At 56.9% G+C, this 17,560-nt stretch overlaps 2 protein-coding genes across 7 annotated transcripts; one reads left to right on the top strand and one right to left on the bottom strand.

The window, feature by feature from the left end:
* Positions 1–782: 782 nt before the first annotated feature.
* On the bottom strand, positions 783–8,052 carry CA14 (carbonic anhydrase 14). 2 transcript variants are annotated; one of them, XM_007444273.4, is made up of 10 exons: positions 7,574–8,052; positions 5,509–5,529; positions 4,986–5,165; positions 4,616–4,761; positions 3,598–3,693; positions 2,714–2,780; positions 1,956–2,113; positions 1,577–1,703; positions 1,343–1,363; positions 783–911 (listed from the first exon to the last, which is right to left on the bottom strand). In XM_007444273.4, the coding sequence occupies exons 1-10, from the start codon at positions 7,629–7,631 to the stop codon at positions 823–825; spliced, it is 963 nt and encodes a 320-aa protein (XP_007444335.1). In that variant the 5' UTR covers positions 7,632–8,052; the 3' UTR covers positions 783–822. The 2 variants fall into 2 exon arrangements, with proteins under 2 accessions (XP_007444335.1, XP_007444336.1); XM_007444274.4 differs by lacking the exon at positions 5,509–5,529.
* On the top strand, positions 1,975–17,219 carry CIART (circadian associated repressor of transcription). 5 transcript variants are annotated; one of them, XM_088137013.1, is made up of 6 exons: positions 1,975–2,116; positions 12,791–13,381; positions 14,037–14,112; positions 15,272–15,350; positions 15,641–15,767; positions 16,527–17,219. In XM_088137013.1, the coding sequence occupies exons 2-6, from the start codon at positions 12,815–12,817 to the stop codon at positions 17,064–17,066; spliced, it is 1,389 nt and encodes a 462-aa protein (XP_087993139.1). In that variant the 5' UTR covers positions 1,975–2,116; positions 12,791–12,814; the 3' UTR covers positions 17,067–17,219. The 5 variants fall into 5 exon arrangements, with proteins under 5 accessions (XP_087993139.1, XP_087993142.1, XP_087993141.1 ...); XM_088137016.1 differs by lacking the exon at positions 1,975–2,116 and adding an exon at positions 8,080–8,191; XM_088137015.1 differs by lacking the exon at positions 1,975–2,116 and adding an exon at positions 8,256–8,396.
* Positions 17,220–17,560: the final 341 nt, after the last annotated feature.

Raw genomic sequence — 17,560 nt, 5'->3', positions numbered from 1 at the left:
CCCCTGGGCTATTGTAGCGTTAGCAATCGAGACATAGGCCAGCTTAGCCTCCCCAGATGAGACAGACGGATGGACCTGACCCTTTTTTACTCTGAAGTCCCAAGCTTTGTGGGGTGTTCTGCAGCTTGGTTGCTCCTTCAGTGGGGCATCTGTAGCCCAGAGCAGCTCTCTCTTCTTTGGTGCTATTCCCTCATCATCCCGCCTTCCTCCTGTGTGCCAGTTTCCTAAAATGGAAGCAGGGAGTGGGATGTCTGATTTCATAAACCCAAGCAGTTCTTCCTCTGCCACGTTGATGGGCACCGGGATCCGAATCTCTCCTACCCACGTGCCCGACTGCTTCTTCCTTATCATACTGAGGAGGAGAATCGGTTGGGCAGTGTGGCACAAGAGGGAAGTTGATGTTTGTTGGGCTTCTTGAGACAATCTTGCTGGTCCCCCCAAAAGCCCAAATAATGGTGGCTTCAGCAAAGAACAGAGAAAAAAGGTTGAAGATGGCAGGGTAGTAAGGAGAAAGTCTGAGGTTAAAGGATGGGAATGCAGTGGCCTTTTGCTCCTGCCACTGTTCAATAGATTAGGAAAACACAAAGCTCAATTTGGGCAGGAGAAAGTTTAATAGTATCTATTGTGGTCTTTTTCCAGTGAAATTTTCCTAGGTTTTTACATTCTCACCAACCCATATAGCAGCATTGCGGGGCGGGGGGGGGGGGAAGATCATTCGAATTCCTTGCCCCTCCTGGACAAAATGTGTGGGAGCTTCCCTCATTTTGGCACTGCAGTGCGATTAGGCAGGAAACGGGTTGGCCTCCCACGTCCACCTGCTCCTCACCGCGTTCTCTTTGCCAAAATCCAGCCAGCAAGGAAGACACCGAGGCAGCCCAAGAGCACCACAATAATTATGGCAATGATTTCACCTAGAAAGAGAAAAGAGCGAAGGATGTCAGAGCAATTATAGAAGTGATGGGGTGGGGGAGATGGATACATCCTAAATTTAGAAATGGAAGGAATGCACTTCCTCTCTGAGGAGTAGTACAGTGAACAAACTGAGTTGTCAGCCAGGAAGCTCGTTGGTAAAAAACAAAAAACCCCTAGAATGTCTGTCCGGCTCTGCTGACTCATTTCCATTTTCTTTACACAATTATTGGAAGTTCCAAATGACAGAAGCCCCTCATCCGCTCCCTCCCCCTGTGGCCCCCTAGCCAGTCCTCCTCTGGCCCCGGGGCAGGGCTCCCGCATCTCTCCATTCCCCCAGGCCTTGTGCTGGGTGTGCACGTTCCTTTCCTCCACCATCACTGCAGCTTGGCTGCCTGGCCCCTTTGAACAGCAAACAGGAGGTGAGTCACACCTGCAGAATATCCAGATGGCCCTAGAAGGGAGAGAAGAGAAACGAAGTCTAGGGGCAGGTTTGCACCTCTTCTTCCTGCCCCTGCCCTCTTTTTTCCTGCATGATCTTTAAGGAGCACCAACCTGGATTTGGTGCTGGGGAATGCTTGCCCACCAGAGGGCAGTGTCCCCTATCGCCTCACGTGCACGCATGTACACGCAAGCAGGCTTTCAGAACTAAACAGCCTCTACTCACCCACAGGGAACGAGGAGAAGACCACACGCTGGTTCAGGAACTGTGGCACCCGGAAGTTACCGACCAGCAGTTCTGAGGGTGTCTTCCCATCCTTTGTAGAATAAAGTGACTTCTGCAGCTTCTCCAGCTGGAAGAGAGGTGAGTCAAGCATGCTATTGCAGCCAATAGCCATTTCACTTTCCTCTGGAGGAGTCTGCAGCCCTCCTCGGCCACTGGATGTTACCACTATCTCTGCGCTTTCACCCCATTGGTAGGGGCTGATGGGAGCCATCCTCCAACAGCAGTCCAGGGGCCACAGGGCTACCCCTCCCCCCAAACACAGAGAGCTTTTGTCCTACACCTCTTAACGTAATGATGGCCTTCATTTTTCAGGTTATACCTGAGCGGCAGAGATGCGGGCTGGCTGGCGGAAGACGGTCCACAGCACGCTCTGATAGCAAGGCGGGGTTGTCAGGGAGCCATTGTAGCGGTAGTAGTGACCCAGATGCGCTGGGAGCAGCTCTCGTACACTGAAGGGTGCAACTGCGACTTCTTGCTCTGGTGAGTTTAGGAGGTGGGAAAGCAAAGAGAGAGAAGCAGGATGACAGCCGGAAGGCAGAAGATGTGCAGAGGGAGAGAAAATCCAGGGTTGGCTTCCGGGACCTCCCCCTCGTTGTGTCCCTTTGTCAACCTTGGGCCTGGGAAGGACAGAGCCTCAAGGCTACATCAGGCCGCTCAGCCTCCCACCTCCGAGAAAGAGGGGCAGGAGGCGCAATGGCCCTCCCCAGAGCAGCTCCCCGGCCGATGGGCTTTAAGGTGCTTGCTTCCGAGATGTTGAACTGGCAGAAAGATCTCACTACTGAGAATCACTGCTGTGGGAATTTAAAATGTTTTCCAGCATTTTTTCCCCAGAAATTAAGGTCCTGACTGTTTTTTTGGTTTTCACTGTTATTTTAAAATTGATGTGTGTTTTAAGAAGTAGACTGCAAAGTGCCTAGGGAATGTGATGCATTTTGATCCTTCGCAGAAGCCTAAATGACTCATGGAAGAAAGCGCTTAGATACCAAGGACTCTGTCAGCAAATTCCACTCCCTCCCTCGTGCTTTTCACCCCCTGCCGGCCCCTGCAGCCTCTCCCTATCCTGAACGGACCCTCTACCTGCATATGTGATGCGGTCCAGATGGTCCAAGATGTGATTGTAGGCAGGATTCTCCACGCTGTCAACCTGCCAGATGCAGTGAAGAAATTACTTGTGTTTACTGGTGTTTGCTTACTTTGGTGTCCCCCCAAATGCATAGTGCCCATAGCTGAACAATTTGTTTCACGTGGGGCAGAGGGGAAGTTTTAAAAGAGAAGTGAGAAAACAGAAAAAGGAATCAAGAGACGGGAGGATGGGAATAAATAAACTGCGTCTCACACACTTTCAGTTCTGTTTGGTTGGCAGTGAAGGTGAAAGGTCTACCAAGAAGGCAATTTTTACTAAAGGTTCAGTGGCACCACCACAGAGGAATTTTCGAGGCCCAAGAGGGTTTCAGGCAAATTGAGTAGCAACGAAAAATAGGTAGAGCTATTTATGGCTGAAACTGCTTTAGATGGGAAACTGATGACCTTGGCTAAACAAGACTCAGCAGGACTCACTCACACCCCCTTTAGAACACTGAACTTTGCACGTGGTTTTTGTAGTGCTTTACCCGAAATGCATTCCGTTGAAGTTGTCAGCCCTAGTGTGCCTTGAATTCCAGTGGTGGTTGCGTCCTCTTCTGTTCGCAGGTGAGGCTGTAGCTTAAATGACCTAGGCTGTAAGGAGTGCTCCCCTGGGCATTCCCTATCAGAAGCGCTGGAGGGCAGTTAAAACATCTGGTGTGTATTTTTCAGCAGTCAGTAGGATTGGCATATGGCTGTCTAAGGAAGGGCTGGAGGAGGCGAGGAGGGAAGCACCCTAAAGTGGCCTAGAAAGGTGGTGTGGAGGGCGGAGGAACCAAGGAAATGTTTAGCTCTTCTGGACAGTGACCACAGCACAGTCTTCACAAACAGAAGCTCACCTCCAGGAAAATGCCCAGCACTGCCAGCCCATCCGGTTGGTGTTTGGCCACGCTCAGGTTGGCATACTTCTCTGAGTTGAAATGGACCACGTGAAGCTGAAGGTGAAGACAGAGTTAAAGGGCAGGGAGGGAGAAGATGTTTGCAAGGAGCTTCATGACTTTATCCAAACGTTGTGAAGTTGCCTGTCTCCATGAGAAGGATGGAAGGCTGCACAGAGAAGGGGTCAGGGCTAGAGCTGGAAGAGGGGTCCCAGGAGAAGCACCATTCCTTGTCCCCAAAGCAGCCTTCCCTGACCCTCCGGATGTGTGGTTGCCTAAGATGTGTGAGACCCGTGAAGACATTTCTTCCTGCGGGTATTCACCTCTGTTATGTGCCTGAACCGCCGTGGCTTTTCCTATGAAAAACAGCTCCTTCCCTCCCATGTGTCTCTCGGGCTGCCCTTCCTTCTTAGTCATTCCTCACAGCCTTGACCAGAGGAATGGTCAGGGCAAAGCCCTTCTGAGAAGAGAGCTGCTCCGTGTGTTACAGTGGAAAGAGCAGCTAAATCAGAACATGCCAGCGACGGAGGAGGGGACGAAATGGAGAGCTGAGTTTCATGGATGCTGCTGCTCAGAGTGAGTCCCAGCAGGAGCCACAGGTGCCAGAATCCCATGTCATTTGGGCTGGACCAATCCGTGAAAGATGAACACAGAAGAGTGGCTCCCTCACAAAGGAAGAATTCGATACTGAGGAGGAGTGACAGAGGAGGGGTCCTCAAACCGGGCTCTCCGGATGTGAGAGTCCACCGTCCCCAGAATTCCTAGCCAGCCTTGAGAAGAATTCTGGTGTTGTGGTCCCTGGATATCTCCAGTAGCACTGGGCCTTCCCTGGGGTTTTTTTCTCAACCGTGCTTGGTAACGGGGCTTCAAAGGAGGTGGACCTTTGGACCAATTCAGCCAGTTTGTGTCCCAGCAAGGATGGCGTGTAAATAAGTGCCGGCCCTGTTCCAAGGCGGGCCCAAAGCCCCGGCTGGCTTACCTCTGCTGGGAAGGCCAGGCCATCCACGCGGTGCTCAGACCCTCCAGCACGGTCCTTGCTGCTGCCCCAGTGAAAATGCAGCTGCGCCGCTGAGTAGATGCTGGGCAGGCCGTGCAAGCGCAGGTCCTCGGGGAGGGAGAGCTGCACTGCGGAGACAGACCGCAAGAAACCTTAGCTTGCAGCCAGTGGGGAGGATGAAGACTCTCACCAAGTGGAGATGTGGTAGGGCGCTCTGGACCTTCCCATAAAGCTCTTTCTAGAGTTACTACTTCTCGAGGTAGGGAAGAGAGAGAAAGCATTGCCTTCTCGAGCAGACCTTTGCGCAGTAACAGAACATAAAGAATCAGCCAGGTCCTGCGAACGCTCTCACCTGTGTGCCCATTATTGGTCAGGGTCAATGAGCCGCTCCCAGGGTTTCGGTATCCCTCTGGCTCAACGGGAGGCAGGGAGGGGTCATACCGGACCAAGTCTGTCTGGATATCGAGGGGCGACTGAGCCTGCCTGCCGCAGTCCGGATATTTCTCCGGCCAGTGTGCCTGCCCGTAAGAGCCTGGGAAAAGAGCAAAGGCCTATGGATGTAGGGTGCAGAATGAACAGAGACGAGTTCTGGCCCTACTCCTGAAATTATCTTGGAACAGGCTTCCTCCTCTCACAAAATGTTTTGCACTACGCAACTGCCACGCTCTCCTGGAAGTGCATGTTCCAAACCATTTCTTTCCAGCTGGAGACCCCCAAAGTGCCTTTCCGGAGCACCTGGACTGTGGGAGCCTTTGGGGTTCCCCCACAGGAAGCCAGCGAGGAGACAAGCTTGGGCGGTCCCTCCCTACTTCGCGGTTGCATTTGCGATTCCGATGACCAAAGGAGCATATTGCTTGGAAGATGTTTCTCCTTACCTTCGTATGTCCAGTGGGAACCTGCAGCAGAAAAGGAGAGGAAGAGAGACTTGGCTGACAGCTGAAATGCCTCCCGCGAAAAGAGCAGCCTCGCTCTGGGCACAGGGGCATTTCCGTCCTGGCAGGAGGAGCCCGGGGCAAAGGAACCCCATGAGCTGCCAGGCAGGGCTGAATCCCTCACACCTGGAGAAAAGCCCCTCTGAATCCCACACCTGTTTCCACCTTGCGTCAATAAGGGATGTGAGCGCAATTGCTCTTCCAGCTTTTGTGCCCCGTGCCTGACAAGAGGTGGAAGGGCTCTGTCGGTGGAAGCCCCATTCTTCAAGTGGACGGGCACCGTCCCTGGCCATCCCTGACCATGGCATGATTAGGGTGCGTTTTTCTGCTCTGCGCTCTCCCCCTTGCTGAAATTCTGCCCTTTGTTTCAGAAAGGAACTTTGGAAAAAGGTCCCCTGATCTCCAGGGACCCAAGGGAGCACTGCCAACTGGGGCTCAAGGCTGGTCTCCAATTATACCTTTGAAATAAGTAGGCTGTTTTTCTGTGTGACAGCCTTAAACGTCCTCCTCTCTTCTGAAAGCCTCCATCTGAAAAGTCTCACGAACGCATTGAATGAAACCTGAGTTGACGGACTAGAGAAAAGGGGCCGAATTCTTCCACCCCAAAAAAGGGCAGCTGGCCGTGGGCAGAGATGTCACCTCCCGAAGGCTCGTGAGCTGCTGCTAAATTTATTCTGGCTGGTGCTGCGAAGAGCACAAGCGGAGCAGAGGGAAAGAGCAGCGTTTGTTCGGCCGCCTTCCCTGAGCTCTGAAAGGAGTCCCACAGCTGAGGTCTCCCAGGTGCCGTTCTTTCTCTCAGGGGACTCGGTGATCTAGTCCAGCAAACAGCCTCCCTTTCCTGGATGCCCCAGGCAGAAGTGCCGATTCCCTTATTTAGACCTGACTTGAGACCATGGTTTTCTCCCCCTCCTATCCGGCACTCTGCTCTTTTCCCACCTGTATCAAAATGAGGCACAGACAGGTTTCAGGCATCCATTTCATTGCCATCAACTCCTCTTGAGCTCTGGTTGGCCCTGCCAGAAGGGAGGTTGTGTTTGTAACCACGGATATGGTTTAGGGGTTGCCAGCCCAGATTGCAGTGGCTTACGCAACGACCCACGTAAAGCAGACTGTGCCACAGAGCAAAAGAGAGTTGAGGATAATTGATGCATCTGATGAGGAGAAGCTTTTGGCATAAATTGGTTAGCCTTTAGAGCCCCCAGGACAGACTTAAGCTAATTCCCCACCTGAAATGTTCCTATCTAAACAATTTTCTCTACCGCAAATGCTTGTATTCTCTAAAATTACATTCCTTTCTTAATACTCTGTTTTCCTTGCAAGTATCTGTCACTCTTTCCCCTTCTCTTGGGCTGATCAGTTCAGAAACGTTTTCTTTCAAAATTAATGTTATTTTTTTCTAAGACCGATTAAATCTGGCAAACTTCAAAAGCCTGTGCTTGCTCTCCTCAGGCAGCTTTTCTGTAAGTATTTTCCCAAGATTGTTACTCTCCTGTTTTATATGTGTAGTATTCCTGTCAGAATATTTTCACCCTCTCTCTTCCTTACAATGCAGCTGAGCTGCTGTTTCTCACCCAGAAGTGAAAGATCGATAGATAATTCTAGAAGCAACCATGAGTGCCAGAATGCAAGACTACCCACTGCAGCTTTTGCGAGTTGGAGGCCCGAACAGGCCGAAAAGAAAGAAGTGGTGTTCTTCGAACACTTCCTTTGCAAAGAGAGCAGAAAGAGCGGAGATGTTTGCAAACTTTGCTAGTGCTCCATCCAAACACGGTTAGTCTGCGAACGGCCTCACTTGCTTTCAGAGAAACAAACAAAAGTGATTTTTAAAATTAAAATGCCTCAGCAGCACGCAGCGGTTACCAGTGGCAGCTGCATTGTTGTGTCCATCGGAGCTTCCAGAGAAAGCCCCAAGAGCTGCCTAATTGCAGCGGGTTCCCTTTGGAGAAAGGCAGAATGCCCTGTGAAGAAACAAAGGGCTCGGAAGAAAAAGAAGAAAAACACCACTTACCCCCACTTGCAGCCAGAGCTTGGGAAAGAGCTTGCCAAAGCGTGAGAACAAGCAACATCTTGGAATGTCAGAAAAGGAAAAAGCAGGTGAAACGGGAGAAAAATTCCGGAGAAACGGACGTATCCTGAGCCAAGAGGCGTCTCCGTTTGGCCAAAGATGGGACCTTCGGCTACCACATTTGCACCCCACTGCTTGCCTCTTTCAAGGGGAGTCAGGAGGTCCCCATTGGACACCAACCAGAAGGCGGCCAGTGTCATTTAAGGTGGCTCTGGGCATGCCAGGCAGCCGGCCCGCGGCTGAGCGCTCGGCTCCTTAAATCACCCGTCCGGTCTGTGGAGTCCCAATCGTGTTTGGACGGGGTGGGGGCGGGGGCCAGGGAGAGCTTGGCTCCCCTTCAGGCCTGTGCCAGCCACGTCCCTGCGCAAGAGGCCGGCTCTTTTTGTCTGAGCCTTTCAGGCGGGCTGGGAGGCACGGGGAGGGGGGCTCAGAGGGGTGGCCCGAGGGGCTCGGCGTTGGCTGCAGCAGCACCAAAAGGTGCTGGGGCCTGGGCAGGAGGCAGCGGCAGCAGCGATGGGACCGAGGCCGCCTTCGTGCAGTTGAGCTTACACAGATGGACGCGTAAAGCTTTCGGGTTTCATCTTACGCGAGGGTATCGGTGTGGACGCGCCGGGCAGGGAAGAGAGCTTCAGCGTGAGGGCTTGCTTGTGGCCTCCTGGCGGGCTGGTCCTGGGACGGCCTGGGGGGGCTGCCGAGGCCTCTCCAGCTGCTGTAAGGAGTCTCCCCTCAGCGCAACACCGCCTGCCTGTTGGCGCATGGTGCTGGGGTGGGTTATAGCGCACGTTAGCTGCATTTGCTTTTCGGCGTTGTATTAGTTGATAGCGGATTTGAGGTTCTGTGGGATTTATTTTCCTGAAGTAGGAAGTATGTATGCATTACTAAATCCATAATGAACAGGAAAAGAAAAAAGGAACTGGACTTAAAAGTGAAAGTGACTGGCAGAGAAAGGGTTAGCGCCCTGCCCGCCCCCCCTTACAATAGGCTTTGTTGCTTAACTCGGGGGAACTACAAGAGCTGTTGGTGCCTGGAACGGGCCCACGGGACAGTCAGCAGTGGGGCCAAAGGTCCTTACGGCCGCTGACCTGTTATCTTGCTGACGGCCACGGGGCTGGCGAAAAGGCCCGGAACCCGCCTTCCCGTGGCGTCCGGGCCAGGCCGCTGATGGAGTCCTGGTTCCGCGGCTTCATCTGGGGCCCCGAGCCCGGAGGGAGGGAGGGAAGCGCGGCTGGCCAACCCAGGAAGCTCCCTCCCCGCCCCCCCGAGTTTGGGCTGGACGGAAGGCCCCCCGCCAGCCCACTCTCCTCTCCTGGGGTCTTGGCACCGTGAAAGAAAGCAGGTCGTGGTGACCTAGTTCCCCTCCCGGGTTTGCCCGAGCGTGCCAGGTTGCGCGGCCCGCCTGGCCCGGGGGGGGCCCGGAAGGCGTGACGAGGGAGCCCCTCTTCGCGCCCGCGGCGGAGGCAGCGCAGCGCAGCGCAGCGCAGCGCAGCGCGCGGGCAGGGTCCCCTGCGGGCCCCGCGCTCTGCCGAGCCTCGCGGGGCCGCGGAGGGGGCCTCCAGGAGGCTCCCGGCAGATCCGCCGCCGCCGCTGCGGAGGGGCAGAAGGGTGCTGACGGTGGACTGGGGGGGGCGCGCGCCGGGTTCACACGGGATGAACCATTTTCCCGGCGTGCGCGTGCTGCGGAACCCGAACTCCGCAAACCGAGGCCGAAACAAGGCTCCCCGCGGCTCCGACCCAGTCACCGGGTCCTCCGCTCGTGCGGTGGTCGTGTGAGCGCGACGCACGACGCGGGAGGACGCTCTGCGCAGGCTCGGGTGTCCGGCCCGCCGGAGCGCCCTCGAGCGAGTCGGGGGGGGGGAGAGGAATGCGCCGCTCCGCGGGGGCTTCAGGCCCGTCGCGACGGCTGCCTCGGCGGCGGCCCGGCCCGGCCCGGCCCGGCCCGGCCCCCCGCGGGCGGAGGCGCGCTAAGCCCGCTCTGCTAAGCCGCATAATCCCGATTAACGCTCGTGACGCTCACGGGGCGCTCTGGCGGGTCCTGCGGCCGCGTTTCCTCGGAGGGCGGCGGGAGAGCGTCGCCCTCAGGCCGCGCGAGGGGAGCCGCGGCCCGGCCCGGGCGCGCCAGGGCCGGGGAGGCCAGACGGACCTGGGCTTCTCCCTCCGGGGCGCCGCCGTGGCGCCTCTCGCCCCGCCGACCCCCAGCCCGGCAAGCGCGCCGCCTCTTCGCCCCCCTCCCGCGCGGCTCGGCTCGGCTCGGCTCGGCTCGGCGGGGTGGGCCCGGCGGCGGCGCGCCCGCGGACTCCGCCATCGCCGCCCGCACGCCGCGGCCACGTGCGCGGGGGCGCGCCCGGCCAAACACGGGGCGGGCCACTGGCCTCCCGCTCGCCGCTGCCCCGTGCGAGCCACGTGTCCCCGCCTGCGCCTCGCTCGGACCCGCCAGCCAATGGGCGCGCGGGCCGCCCCCCGCTGGACGGCGTCGGGCCAATGGCGTGCCACGAGGGGTGGGGCCTCTCGGCACGTGCGGCGCCGCACGTGGCCGCGTGGCACCGGCCCTGAGCGGGGCTCGGGCTCGGGCTCGGTGCGGCGGCCGGGCAGTTCGTCGGAGTCTCCCGGAGCAGCCGGTGGGTAGTCGCGGCGCCGAGCGCGGTCCCGTATCCAACCCTCGGGGTTTTCGATAGGCCTTCGCGGGATGGCGAAAGAGGAGGCCGGGGCACGTGCGGAGCGCGTCGGCCGCCGGGCGAGGGAGGTCCGGCTGCTGGCCGCCGGTGCTTCTGGCCTGGAAGCCGGCCGGCGGCTGCCGAGGCGGGTCCCGAGGGGGCGGCGGCGGCGGCGGCGGCCGCCGGTTCTTTGGGACGGGCAGTGAGCGGAACCGGGGTGCCGGCTGGCGTGGCCCCGTCGGGCGAGCGCCCTCGCGGGCTGCGCCTCGCGGCTAGAGGCGCCGGCCAATCAGCCCTCGGCTCGCGGGGCCCGGTCGCCTTTGGACGGCAGCCGCTGCAGGGAGCGGGGCCTGCGAGAGGGCGAGGCCGGCTCCCCAGCGCTGGCGCTTCAGGACGCGCGGGAACCGCTCGAACCCGACCTGGCGTTCCCGCTGCGGAGGGAGCGGCGGCGGCGGCGGCGGCGGCGGCTTCCCGTTCGGCAGGTAGCCAGAGAGAGCGTAGGGTCCCCCCGAGGAGGCCGCGGGGAGGCGGCCTCCGACTTGTCACGGGCGGCGTTGCCGTTGGGGTCTCCGTGCCTCGCCCGCTGTGTGGCGGTGCCGCGGCAGCCGCTCGGACCGAGGCGTTACGTGTCTTTCCCGGAGGGTGAGCCTCGCGGGATCCGGCGCCTCCGCCCTCAACGGGGGCCAGCTCGGCCGGCAGGGGGGCGCGGAAGACTCGGGCGCCGGCCCCTCTCCACCCCAGAAACTCGCGGGCGACTCTGGGCCGCTCGGGGGCGGGGGGAGCGCGATGGGCGCCATCCGGGGCCCCTCCCCGCCTGCCTCTGCCCGGAATCCGACGTGGGAGGCGTGCCGCCTTCTCTCGGGGGGGAGCCACGATTTCCCCGGCAGGGCCGGGCCCGAGCGAGGACGCGCAGCACCTGGGCCGGGTGGCGCGCGACACCTTGCGAGGGCCTGGAAGCGGCCGGGGTTGGGAGTCGCTTGGTTGTGTCTGGCGCTCGTGCATGCGCAGGTGGCAGAAACCGGCGCCTTGGGGTGGTTCTTTGCGCACGGGAATGTGGGGAGATGTGGCGGCGGCGGCGGCGGCGGCTGCTGCTGGGCCGGCTGGCCCGGCGGTACGTGTGCAGAAGGGGGGCGAGAGGGGGCAAGGCGCTGGCTTCTGCGCGTCAGATGAGGCGTAGCTGTTGCTGAAGGGAAGAGGGGGCGCCGCCCGCCCACCCTTCCTCAGTGCTGGAACTCTGCAGCCTCAGGAGAGAAGATGGGGAGGGGTGCAGCGGATTCGCCCCTTGACCCAGGTCGATGGCTAGGAACGCCTGGCGCTTCTGCCAGGCAGGGCAGGCCCCAGCATCTGGTGGGACGAGGTGATTAGCAGGAGCCCCCATCCAAAATCGGCGTGGGGAGCGGGTGTGCCTGGCTGCCAGATGCGGCTGGGGAGCCCTGCTGGGGGGGAGGGAGCCTGGGACTTGCTCTCCTGCAGGTCCGGTCTGCTGGCTGCAGGCTGGCCCCTCTGGCTGATTCCTCCTAATTTCCTGGAGACAGAGAAGGGCAGCCTTTCACTGGGCGTGCGCCCTGGACAGGCTCAGAATCTGCACCACGTTCTGGAGGCCCCTCGCCAGCACGGATGGTGGGATCGGATGGTGGGATCTGGGCAGGCCAGGAAGTTGGGAAGGGGAGGGCTTCCTGCTCCAGTGAAGGGGAAGAGGCCCCACTGCCAGATATGTTGGACTACAGCTTCCATGATGTCCCGCCAACAGCTCTGATCGAAAATGCTTTCTTCTTCCTTTTTGCAAAGCCCCTCATTTCATAAATGCCCCACCGTGTGCTTCCAAAAAAGTTGTTAATCCTTAACTTAAATTGCATTATATATGGGAGCGGAAGCCTTATTTCTGAGAATTGCTTGAAGCACGTTGCTAGCCTTCAGAGTGGTGGTGGTGATTTTATGTAATGGGTTCATTGTATTTTAAAGTGAGTGATGCTGACCTTCTGTTTAAAAACGTGCATGATGCCTTCCTAGCATCATGAAGCAAATACTGCAATGAACGTCTGCATTAAAATCTGCAGGGGCCTAGCAGAGTGATCACGGCACCACGCCCTGCAAGTACGGCCCCTAGGGCCCTGCGCACGCTTATGAGAAGATAAAGCACTGCTGAGAATGGGCTCTTGGCATGAGGCAAGCCTCCCTGGAGAGGATGTTGCTCACGTGAGAGATCTCCATTGGCCTGGAGGAGTACATAGAAAGCCTGATGTGATGGCGGTGGGTGATGGGCTGATGTGCCTGTCTCCCATTGCCCCCACCCAATGGCAGATCTGTCAGGGAATGCATTCTTCCCAGGCTTGCAATACAAGGAATACAAACTTGTGGAAGATGGAGCCAGGATTCTGTCTTCCAGTTACCCGAGTTAGGATGCTGGAATGCTTCTCTTGCGGAAACAGCTAAACGTGTCGTGCAAAGCAGCTGCGTTTCCGTGTCTGAGGAGGGAAACCAGATTGATGTTTCTCTCCCTTTCTTTTAGCGATTGAAATAATCTGTGGCCACCATGGATACCAGGAGGGTCTCTTCCCGAGAGTCTTCATATTCAGTGGAGAGCGCCACCAGCGAGGAGGATGAGGAAGAGCAGCGGCTGCCGCCGCCAGAGGGGAACTTCAGAGTTTTCCTTCTCGATGATGGGAGTGATGTGAGGAAGGAGGCGAGGCTGCCAAGGCACCGTTGCCTAAATGGTCCAGGATTCCTTGTCTTGCCCGGTTTGCATGGCCAGGGCCGCAAGCGCTGGGTCAGGAAGCCCCTCGGCCCACTACCCTCAGCCAGACCGCAACCACCTGGCCCCGGCTGCCGCTGTTACCTAGAGGTTCCCGGGGAGACATTCCGTGGCCGCCTGGTCAGTCCAAGCGGAAGCCTGCCTGGGCAGAGGGTGAGCCAAAAGAGGGCCGAGAGCAGTGGCGGCTACAAGTGTCAGAGCAGTGCCACGGGAGGTGGCCAGCCCCTTCCGTGTCCCAAGGCACTGTCACCCCATGGGATGAAGAGGCAACGGAAGAAGGAAATAGCAGCTGAAGAGACCTTGCGCTCTCCCTGCTGGACGGAAGGGGACCAAGTCTTTGCACAAAAGGTGAGTCCACTGGCAGCCAGAGAAGTTGGCCCACTTGGGGATTGAGAGAGCTATCTCAGTGAAAACAGTCACACCAAGGAAGCTCCAGTTCTGGCGGTGCTTTCTGAGAGCTCAAGGGGAGGCCCAGGGCTCAGGAGGGCCAGTCTTGAGGGGCCCTCCACTGCGGGATGTGGTGAGTAATACACCACCACCACGCTGTAGAGAGGAGCATTTTCATTAGGCAAAATGGTGGAGGTGACAGAGCTGTGTTTGTGAATTCAGTCAGCCATTAGGACCTTGAAGGCAGTTTAGAGCGGGGGCTCCGAATCCTTATGGGAGCAGTTGAGCCTGTGCTCCGCTGGTAGAGCGGCTGTTCCGGCTCAACCTGCTGGTCTTGGCGGCCAAGATGGAGTTCACCCACTCCCAAGTCTTCTGTCCTGCGAGTGTGCCTGCCCCAGACGAATGGGCATCTCGTTGCCTGCCTGGCCCTGTTTATGTAGACGATGGCTCAGCCTGCGCTGGCTTGAAGGAAAGTGTGCTGAGCGAGATTCGGAAGTAAAGATCAGTTGGAGTCTTCCATTTGTTCCCAGATTTTTCTCTCTTCCCCCAGAATTGTTTTCAGTTCTTGGTGTACAGCTTTTCACGCTTCACACTCTTTTGTGCTCCATTTCTGCAGTGCTGGGAACTCCAAGGCTTTGTCCGCCCCCTGTCGCAGCTTCTGGATCGCCTGAAAATGGGCCGCTTTGACCAAGGTCAGAAGCTCAGCAGCGGCACTTGTTTGGGTGTCTTGATGGGAGTGGAGGGGGCCAGATGGGAGGGAGGCTTTCATTTCACGGTTTGCTTTGAGGCTTATGGTGAGTTGCTGTCACAGAAGATTTTTAAAACCATTGCCGAGGCTGCTCTGTCCAATGGAGCAGAACCGAGGGGCTCGTTTACTTAATGCTTTCCCCATCTAGCAGGGAAGAATCCTGCAATGGACTGTCTCGGCAAAAGAGCAACTCTGTGTCTGGGTGCAAAACTGACAGCAGTGGCTGGCTTTTGTTCTCTGAGTGGAGGGGAGCGGGACGTGCGTCTGGGCCATGCTGTTCCTCTCTTCCCATTTCTGGGCAACATTAATCTCTCCTTGCATGCTAAGCTGGGTTGTTTTGTACAAGCATGTGAGCGTGTGTGAGAGAGAAGCACAAGTGCACAAAGGTATGCTTCTGTTAGCTAAGCATTGGATGCACCCTCTCATTTCCTCCATCTGGAATTGCTCTCTGGGTGCCCAGGAGAGCCCTGTTTGATGCCGCGGAGATGTGCGATCTGGAAGCTGTGGTTCCAATATTCCCAGACAGCCATTATAGCCAGTCCTTCATTAGAGAAGCTGTCATGGGGAACACGGGGAATCCATACCACTGGAGTTCAGGAGGCTCCGCGTTGAATTGTGTAGCAGCCGGGTTGTGTTGGAGAGCGAACGCTTATCCCTCAGGCAACCCATTTTACAACCAGAGCTGATCTCTACCTTGGGTGGCTTTTAAAATGGGTGGTTCGTATTGAAGTGGTCTCTTCTTGAAGAAGTACCTCCATGTTTCCCAATTGTTTTTTTCACCATTTTTCCCCCTTGCTTTTCTTGCCCCCCCCCCCGCATCACAGTCCCCTTCATAGGCAGGTTGGAGTTGGAATTAATAGGGACAAGTCAGAGATTGGATGAGTAGGAGGTTCTTGGCTGTACCTCACACCTATTTACACCGCTGCAGTCTGATTCTAGGCAGCTGGCAGTGGGCCATTGGTTTGATACCCTGCTTCATGGTCTTCCCAAGAACTGCTGCTGCAGTGAGATCAGCAGTTGTTCTACTCCAGCAAGGTGTTTCCACAGTTTCAGTCACGGTTGTACTAACTGTGTTTATTGATCGTCCTGTTTTGGACTTCCAGGTCTAAGCAGTTTCCAGCAGAGCGTGGCTATGGATCGGATCCAGCGGATCATTGGTGTCCTTCAGAAGCCACAGATGGGGTAAGAGTCTTGACCCTTCCAGGTCATTTGCTTGGTGCAAAGGATGTAGAAGGATTTCCTAGCCAGTGCTGTTGTGCTTTCTCAGGCTCACTCTGTCATAAAAAACTTCTGGCGGGTCCCCCTCTGGTCTCTTTCAGATTCTTCAAGGAAAGAGTCTTTAAAAGCAGTGCTGTAGCTCAGTGTGCATGTTTTGTAGATGTTTCTTGCTAGCAGAAGAATCTGTTGGCTCCATTACGGTGCCTGTGCTACACGTATGTACCCCTTCAGCTGGATCTCCCTTTGGCTTGCAGGGAGCGATACTTGGGCATCCTGTTGCAGGTGGAAAAAATGCTCAAAATCTGGTTCCCTCACATCCCCTTGAAGGACTCACAGGCCAGCTGCGGTGTGTCAGCCAGGAAGGCATGTTTGGCAGCAGAGGTGAGTGTCAAGATCGCCTCATTCTGCTTTACCAGCTGGATGCTATACATAACCCGTTGAAATTATTATATGTACATAAACACACGCTTAACCTGTAGGGGTTGCAGGGCATGGCCCAGCTTTCTCTAGGATGTGCTCCCATTTCTGTAAAGGGGGGCTTTTATTTGTTCTTCCTTTCCCTCCCGGAACTGGCAAGGGTGGGGCCCGTGTGTGTTTCCCCAGTTGGCACGCCTGTCTGGTTTTCCTTGGATTCTCTCACTGGTCTGTCTGGTCTAAGAATCCACAGGGTTAATAATGCTTCCCCTGTTAAATCAGGTGATCCTGGACAATGGTGTTCCTGGCCTGTCGGTTCCAAAAAGTTGATACAACTGTGGACATTTTGCCCTTGTATTGTCCCGCACTGGCTCTCTTTGGATGCACTGGACCCTTGAACTGCGTCCTGTGCTTTCTCAGAGAGATGGGCATTGTGGTCTGACACCTCTGGAGGAAGCCATGTTGAGGAAACCTGCGTGAATGGTTGTGATTATAAGGGGCTCAATCCCCACTGACAGTTCTTGACATAGAAAAGAAGGTGTAAGGAAACAGAAGTTAGATTCATGAACATTGCCAACGGATAAACCTTCAGGAGCGGAGTCTCCAGGAGGGATGTTTAGCCGGTGTTCCATGTCCTCCCGAGGGAACAGAACTTGCATCCTGTTGAAGGATGGCTTTGGGCCTGTTGTCCTTGCAGTTGGCTTGATTTTCCTCCCCCCCCCCCAGTCGCACTATGTAGAAGACCAGACCATGGGAATGAGGAGCGTGCCCATCCACGATGCTGTGCTGAGCCCTTTCTTGGACCTCTCTTCCTTACAAGACCACAAAGCTGGCACTTGGCGGGGAGAGCCAGCGCCCATGGCTAAGAGGCCTGCTGTGAACTTGACCCGGATTCACACGTCGCCCATTTTGAACTCTCTCTTGGGACAGGTAGACTTCAGTCAGATGAACTCTGCACTTGGGCAGATCTTGTTGGGGCCAACCATGAACAGCTACGGAGTGGTTTTCTACCTCCAGAAGGTCACGGCTGCGCAGGCTGCTTCCGAGACTCCTGCACACAGCTGCCCCTCCAGCGTGCCGCTTTCTGGCTCTGGGGAGCCTCCTTGCCGCCACAGCTTGCCTGGTGCCCTGGCAGCAGACAGCTCTGCCCCCAGAGGAACTCTTGGTGGCCTCACCTGGTCGCTCCCCCACCTGCCGATGTCTGGGGAGGAGCTGGCGGGGGGCGAACTGTCTGCAGAAGAGCCTGTGAAATGCCGCAGCTCCTGATGAGACAGGTCTCCCTGGACTTATGGACCGTCTTTCCCCTTCTTCACAAACTTTTTTTTAACTTAAACATTTCATGTATGTCCAAAAAGATGCAAAACTGTACCGGCCCCCGGGATGGGAAAGCTTAGTTTCAATAAAGGTGCTGCTGCAGTGGGTTGTGCTTCTTTTTTCTGCCCTTTGCAGGCTTCTCTTTACGACCTGACACTAAACAACACGCACTTCCAAAGAATTGTTTTGTGCAAGTCTCCTGGCAGCCCCCTGGAGCAGTCCCCGCGGTGTTCGTGGAGGCGGCGTCTCTGGCTCCCGGTGCCTTCTCCCTAGGGCCGAGGGCGGGGCTGGAGCTCCCGGTCTCCAGCCTGGCGCCGAAGCCCTGCCTCAAAGTCGGTCGCTCCCTCCCTCCGAGCCCCGCGCCATACAAAGAGGCCACACTAGGCGGCTTCTAGGAGCCGCCCGGCGGGTCGACCGTGGGCAGCCTGGCCGCCGCCTCGCGGCCT

The sequence above is a fragment of the Python bivittatus genome, unplaced genomic scaffold (genome assembly GCF_059951505.1).
Source record: "Python bivittatus isolate LINGU-HERP-01145 unplaced genomic scaffold, Pbiv_v1 ctg000180_np1212, whole genome shotgun sequence".
Lineage (NCBI taxonomy): Eukaryota > Metazoa > Chordata > Lepidosauria > Squamata > Pythonidae > Python > Python bivittatus.
This window is presented reverse-complemented; position numbering and strand designations above follow the sequence as displayed.

Bases quoted from the DNA above. Each gene is read 5' to 3' on its own strand.
- CA14 (XM_007444273.4), bottom strand. From the start codon at position 7,631: ATGTTGCTTGTTCTCACGCTTTGGCAAGCTCTTTCCCAAGCTCTGGCT. The intron at 2,781-3,597 runs GTGAGCTTCTGT...TGCATCTGGCAG, and splicing joins TGCTGGGCATTTTCCTGGAG to GTTGACAGCGTGGAGAATCC. The intron at 912-1,342 runs GTGTGACTCACC...TTCTCTTTCTAG, and splicing joins GCCATCTGGATATTCTGCAG to GTGAAATCATTGCCATAATT.
- CIART (XM_088137013.1), top strand. From the start codon at position 12,815: ATGGATACCAGGAGGGTCTCTTCCCGAGAGTCTTCATATTCAGTGGAG. The intron at 13,382-14,036 runs GTGAGTCCACTG...CCATTTCTGCAG, and splicing joins ACCAAGTCTTTGCACAAAAG to TGCTGGGAACTCCAAGGCTT. The intron at 14,113-15,271 runs GTCAGAAGCTCA...TTGGACTTCCAG, and splicing joins AATGGGCCGCTTTGACCAAG to GTCTAAGCAGTTTCCAGCAG.